This window comes from Orycteropus afer, unplaced genomic scaffold (genome assembly GCF_000298275.1).
Source record: "Orycteropus afer afer isolate SDZICR_OR568_19922 unplaced genomic scaffold, OryAfe1.0 scaffold00337, whole genome shotgun sequence".
NCBI lineage: Eukaryota > Metazoa > Chordata > Mammalia > Tubulidentata > Orycteropodidae > Orycteropus > Orycteropus afer.
In genome coordinates, this window is record NW_006921924.1 from 334,362 (window position 1) to 341,423 (window position 7,062).

Consider the following 7,062-nt stretch of genomic DNA (forward strand, 5'->3'; position numbering starts at 1 on the left):
ACAATTCATAACTAACTCTGTATATCCCAGTGTGGACCAAGAAATCAAGACACAGCAACTTCAGTTTGACAGGTCATATAGCACCATAGAAAGTTATAACTAGAAGAACCTATTATCTTGTTTAATCTCTTAATTTAGTAGTCTGTTAACAATGCTGTTATGTGCTTAGTGCTGTACTGTTTGATCCCAAGTCTAGCACATTGGCTTTTCAAATAAGGTAAGCATTCTGCCAGCGGTGGGAAGAAAAGGCCAATACAATTGCACCCAGCAGTATTGCTGCAAATTTTTTAGTCTTTAAAACTATTCTTAAAACTTATTCTAAGTGATAAACATAATAACCAAATTCCTCTCAATATATACATACTTCTCATAAAAAGTAGGATTTTTGTTTCTACTCTGGTGGGACCTGGATTATCTGATATCATGATTGGTGGTATATGAGGTTAAGACCCACTGCCCTAGAGGAGTTTATTAGCCTAAAAGGTGATGGAGAGTGTATACAAACTTACTCACAAAGTGTACACAAGTACCCATTTAACTATGGGTAGACAAATCATTTCTTTAATGTGATTTCTATTTTACTTTCACCTTTTTTCTCTTTCTAAAGGTTCAAAAATAAGTAACATAATAATATTGGATTTTGTAGATTTGGAAACAGATCAGGAAGGAAAAAAGGGACATGTTCGCTTTCTTGAAGGAAAGCTACAGAAACTGTATAGAACAAAGGTCATAGACTCAAATGCCAGTGGGGTCTAGCATTACATGAAGCGAGGGGAGCGGGCCAAGGGTAAGGAGGACAGTGAGTGCTTAACGAGAGATGCATGCCCCATCCAGAAGGGTAGCTGCCATGCACATGGGCCCAGGGTGCCATGCTTGGTAAATTTTCTAGAGAAGCACAGCATTCCAATTTTTAAATTAGATCTCCTATGTTTTAAATGTTGAGCCAAACAAAACAAATTTGTGCACTGATATTAAGCAACCTCTGATGTAGACACTTGACATGGATTGATGTGGATCAGCTTCTCAAGGTTACAAAACAGAGAAATGAGTTTGGCCAGACCTTGCTGTCAGCAGTTGCACTAACCCTGGTAGGATTTTATTTTTTAAATGCACTTCTCCATTAGTGATGGCAAGTGAAATGTCTGGCTTTGCAAATTACTGCTGTCGTTTAGTTTAATGTACTCTTGTTTTTACATATTTATAAAAACCTTTTACATTATTAATAGTGATTAAATGCTTAGACACTGAAGATCAATAATGCTTCTGTTCACCTATTTACATTATTAAAAAGTAATAAGTCATACAGGGCATGTAGAATATATGGTTTACTTTGTAGTCATGTTTGGAGGAGACTGGAAAAAAGAAACTTGGGCTTAAGGGTAAACTGTATTAGGAAAAACACGGGAATGGGTTTGCTAAAGGCTCCACTGTGGGCAGGCTACATGTTCATAGTGACTTTACAACCATGATGGCACACAGAAGGTAAACATTGCATGGGATCCCACGTGCCAGTGCAGCAAATGTGGACCATGAAAGGCCACTCTCATTTGGATGCACAAGGGTGAAGAGTTATTTAACCTTTGTGTGTCCTTGCAACACTTAGTCACTTGTATGTTTGTGTCTTCATCTCTAAAGGTTTGTGATCGTGGTAACACTCAGCAGAAAGTCACCTGTGTGGGTCATATTTTGCCAGTAAGAAGACAAGTCCTTTAGTAGTGCTTTCTTCACCTGCCTACCCAGCTATTCCTCAGTAATGTGGAAAAATCAAAAAAGCAAAGTGGTTCACCTGATTACGGCATGTAAGTGTTCTTGATCTGTCTGAGGAGAGCAACTCTACAGTCAGGGATGTATTAGGGCCTTGAAACTTTTCAGGGTCAGCTATCCCAGCTCTCTAAGTAGCCAAAGTGACTCAAGATAGTGGGTTAGAGACCAGGCTTTCAGTGCCAGTCTGTCTTGGTTCAAATTCTGGCTCTGACATTGATTGGCTATGACCTTGAACAAGGCACTTATTGACTTCTCTTCTTGTTCTCTCACCAGAAAAGTGGGAATAATTACAGTGCCTGCCACATAGGGTTGTTGTGAAGATTAAACAAGACATGTAAAAGCTTAGCACTACATCTGACACATGGAAAGTGTTCAGTAATAATTTAGTGTAGCAAAAAGGCCCATTGTACCAAGTCATTCGATTGTGCTCTTCTACAAAGAAGTACAAGTCTGAAGTCTGTAAGTGATGTCACTGAAATGTATTAAACTGAACTGGTATTTGGCCCAAGGACGAGTTGAAATGGGGCAGCTCTGGTGTAATGGAAAGGTTACAGGAATTGCTACAACACAACTTGTGAGCTGTGTGACATCGGGCAAGTTCTTTAATGTCTAGGAGCCTCCGATTCCTCATCTATAAAATGCATGTAATGTACATACCTATTTTACAGTGCTATTGTGAGGATAAATGGAAATAATGTATGTTTGAGTGCCTTGCAAATTAAAAAGTACTATATAAATGTAAGAGATTGTAACTATTATTATTTATATATGTGTGATTAACGTTGAACTTATTTTACCCAAGGATACTCAGAGTAACCGTGCATGTGGTAATTTTTTAGAGGAAATATATTAGATTCCTTGCCCTCAACTACATTCCTTGTAAAATAGGCCTGTGCCTTTTCTGACAGAATAGATATGTCTGTACTAGCTGAGACCACTGGATGAAGGAGACCCATCGTTCTGAATTTAAATGTGACTTGCAGAGTTAAATGATAACTTGGAGCATTTTACAAAAGAATGAGGAAATCTCAATCAAACCAGGAGGAGGAGAAGGGCATTAACCACCACAAGTAATAGGTTTGTTCACTCTGTGAGCTGCTGGCAAGCGCTGCTGAAGCATGAAGCTGAACCACAGGGGTTTAAGTTCGTCCTTACTTTTCGAAGTTTATTGCTCAAACGCCCTGCCCTGGGTCACAATGACTTGTCTCTCATCTCTCTCAGGTCCTGACTCTCCCTTTACTCGAGTTCAGTGAGTCATTTAACACACTCCGTGTCATGGGGGTTGTTGTTATTTCTTTAACTTTTTTTTAACTGACTTCTCCCTAAATGTGGAGAAAGCTACAGAGTTGATGACTTACCTCTACCTTAAATAAGAAAATGGGAACAATGCCTGCTTTTTGTTCCTTTGTGCCTCTGGTATATAATAAATAAGTATTATTACTTTATTTCTAAATACTTATTTTGGCTATATCTTATCTAAAAGTCACTCCATGGTTAATACTGAGCTGGGAGAACAACTTCAAAACGTAGATGACTGAATCTCTTGGAAGAAGGCAAACTTCAACTAGCTTCCCTAGTAGAAAAGGCCTTTCTTGTGATGCCTTGACATTTGGGTTTTGGATCTTGTCAGAGACCTGTAAGGTCAGAACTTCACAACAGTAAAAATATGAGAAATTTTTAAGTTTCAGTAACAATTCCTATATATAATCTGTGGGAAGGAAGCTGAGTGAGTGTTCCAAATGTCCATGCACATCTTTTTTTTTTTTTTTTCCTCCTTTTCTAGCAGGTCAGGATCAAGTTGTATTTTTCTTAGGTTGTCACTGATATCAGCATCAATTCTTGGCCAACTTATTTTAATCTGAGGAATGCTAACACCTGGTTGTTGTTGATTGTCACTGTCAAGTTGATTCCAACTCATGGTGACGCCATGTTTGCAGAGTAGAACTGTTCCACATGGTTTTTAAGGTTGTGATCTTCCAGAAGACGAATGCTAGGCCTGTCTTCCATGTTGTCTCTGATTGGGTTTGAACCGGCAACTTTTTGGCTAGTAGTTGAACACTTAACCATTTATGCCCTCCAGGATAAATCTGGGTGGGTGGGATGTAGACAGGAGTTTCTGTTCAAATACTTTCCTTAAAAAAAAATCTTATTTGTAATAGTGTAGGAAACCAATGAAATATCAGCTTGTGGAATGAAAAAGGAGGACATTTTTAAGAGAACAGAAATGTTGACTTCAATGACTTACTTTTATTTAGTTCTAAATATGTAAAATGTATCATTGCTGAAGATGAAGCTATCTTCATCACCAATACCAATAAGCAAACTCATGTTGTTATATTTCAAATAAGTAAGTTACTTATTATTTTTAAAAAAATTCTTCACTGAATGTGTTAGACTTTGGTCTCAAGTCTTTAGTGACAATATATGCATTTAAACTTTCCTATAAAATAGATTTTCATAAGTGTTACATTTTACTTTAGGATGTCTAATTCACTCAGCCCTTTCTTATGGAAACACCTTTCATTATGGAATAAAAGTTACAATTTAGCTTTTGAAATTCAAGTTTTCTAGCGTTCAAATTCAGAAGCTAAGCAATATTTTGAAAATTATACTTCTTTCTGTCATTAAAAACCCCATTTATGCTTTATTATAAATAATATGCTATATATTATTATTATTGTTATTATAATCTCTAGAAATGAGTTTTCTCTCTTAATTCTTTGGTAAGGGCTTGGGCATTCCAGAGAAATATTTATCCTAAATAAGAAATCAATATGGATCATGTGGGATAGGAAGTAACATGATCTTTAGAAGAGATCATTATTTTACAGTTAAGGAGAAACCTAATCAATGTTCATTAAAGAAAAAACAAATACCTGCTATCGAATGAGATCTCCGGAGGAATGACGTGAGTACTGTCTTTGCCAATGAGGAATTTGATTCGATCATAGAAGAGTCTAGAAGTGTGCTGAGAGAACAGGGGCTGGCTTTGCTGAATCAGGTCAAGAGGATCTGGTGAGCCCTGACAGAGAGGACTTACATAACAATTGCTTTGTTGACAACAATCAGGGTCCACACAGTCGGTCAAACCATCTAAAAACAAACAAAACAAGTTTGATATTATACTTCAAGAGAAACAACCAACATTGTTTAAAATACATAGAAATGGAGAAAAGTCTAGAATGTAGCCAAAGATAAATGACTAAGTTTGTGTTTAAAATGTGTTAAATTCACCTATTTTTCATAAATGATCACCCCACTCTGAGTTTATAAAGTATATAAGAAAACTTCAAGGCATTTTGTACGTAAATCTTCTGAATTATCCAACACTTATGAGCTGTACTACAGAGTTTAGTATTTAGGTAGAATATCACACTTTAGTGTTCTCTTTCTCCTCAGAGAAACTATTCTTCCAAAATAGCAATTATTTCTTATAATTCTGTTGAATTCATGACACCTAGTACATCCATGAATACATAATTAACAAATATTTACAACCTGAATTTGTTTGTGTTTTTAAAATCCTCTCAATATTCTTGTCTAGTGGTAATTCTTAAAAGAGAGGTTGGAATTCTCAAGGTGACTAAGTATCTAGGGCAGTGATCAATTACCTGAGGAGCTTATTAAACATGCATATTCCCTGAGCCCCACCTGCTGAATGAAAATTTCTGCCAAGTCCAGGATTATGCATACTTAATCTCTGTGATTCTTTGTGATTCTGAAGCAAACTCAAGTTTGGGAATCACTCATTTAGAGATTTTACAAGCAATGAGAACTTATTTGTTCTTACCAGAAATTTTTTGATACAATTACTAAAAAGCCTAAGAAGTCCTGGTTGCTCAGTGGTTAAAGCACTCAATTCTAACCAAAAGGTCAGCAGTTTGAAACCATCAGCCATGTCTGCTTTGGTAAAGATTTACAGCCTTGGAAACCTTATGGGGCAGTTCTACTCTGCCCTATAGGGTCACTATGAGTTGGAATCGACTTGATGGTAGTGGATTTGGGTTTGGTTTTTTTGTTATCCTGATGGTAGTAGATTTTATTTGGTTATATGAACATGATCAATCACTCTCTTTCACTTCCTGGGCCTTCATCTTTTACTCTCAAGTACTATTGAATCCATGGTTGTACCAAGAAAAATAATCACATAGAGATTTCATTTTTTTGGTGGAGGAACAATGTGGGCTCAGAGAGTATAGGAAGAGGGGAGAAAATCAAACATCTCATAGACACAGAGCATTGAGTTAGATGCTTGGGGAGGTAAAGAGATGAAAAGATCCTTTCCTACATGGAAGAAAACTTTCTTTGTTGGTTACCAGGGATGGGAGGGAAAAGTGTTAGATAGGGAAAAGACAAGTATTGATTTGGGTGAAGGGTAAGGCAGTATATCAAAAGCGAGTGACCACCACAATAACACTAAGGAAATGGAAGACACAGAGAGGTACACAAGCAGTACAGACAACAAAGGGAGACACTTTTACATATACAATACTGTATTATCAGTAATAACAAACATTAATCCATGGGTGGATACATAAGTAAATGGGCAAGATGATCAGGTATGGATAGGCAAATGGGAATATCCCCATGACCATATATAGGTTGGGCAGATGATATTTCTACATATGTATTTGCAAGTGCTAGGAGCTCTGGTAGCATAGTGTCTAACACACTTGACTGCTAACCAGAAGGCTGGCGGTTCAAACCCACCAACCACTCCTCGGAAGAAAGATGGGGCAATCTACTTCCATAGTGATACTGCCTCGGAAACCCAAGGAGGGGTCGCTATGAGTCAGGTCTGACTTGATGGTACCTAACAACAACAATTTGCATGTGCTATAAGAATGTCCATATATACAATAGAGCTAACAAACACAAAATTATGATAACTTCTTAGCCACAGCCAAACACCTTGAGGGAGTGAGTCACTGGGACTGCAGGCTCGGGACCATGGTCATGGGGGTGTCAAGCTCAATTGGCATAACATACCACACAAAGACATTGTTCTACATCCTACTTTGGTGAGTCATGGTTGGGGTCTTAAAAGCTTGAAGTGGCCATCTAAGATGCAACAATTGGTCTCTCCCAGTCAGGAGCAAAGAAGAATGAAGAAAATCAAAGACACATGCAAACAATTAGTCCAAGAGACTAGTGGACCGTGCAAACCTCAGCCTACATGACCCTGAGACCTGAAGAACTAGATAGTGCCTGGCTACCACTGTCAACCACTTTAAAAGGGATCAGAATAGGAGATTCTGGGTAGAGTGAGAGAAAAATGTGGAACAAAACTCAAAATCA

At 37.6% G+C, this 7,062-nt stretch overlaps 1 protein-coding gene across 1 annotated transcript in view; it reads right to left on the reverse strand.

The window, feature by feature from the left end:
* The window catches only part of TENM1 (teneurin transmembrane protein 1), a 720,277-nt gene that overhangs the window by 181,139 nt on the left and 532,076 nt on the right, over nt 1-7,062 (reverse strand). Inside the window, exon 15 of the mRNA XM_007952439.2 lies at nt 4,641-4,857. Within this exon, the coding sequence (XP_007950630.1) occupies nt 4,641-4,857 (217 nt within the window). The remainder of the gene's footprint in view (nt 1-4,640; nt 4,858-7,062) is intronic.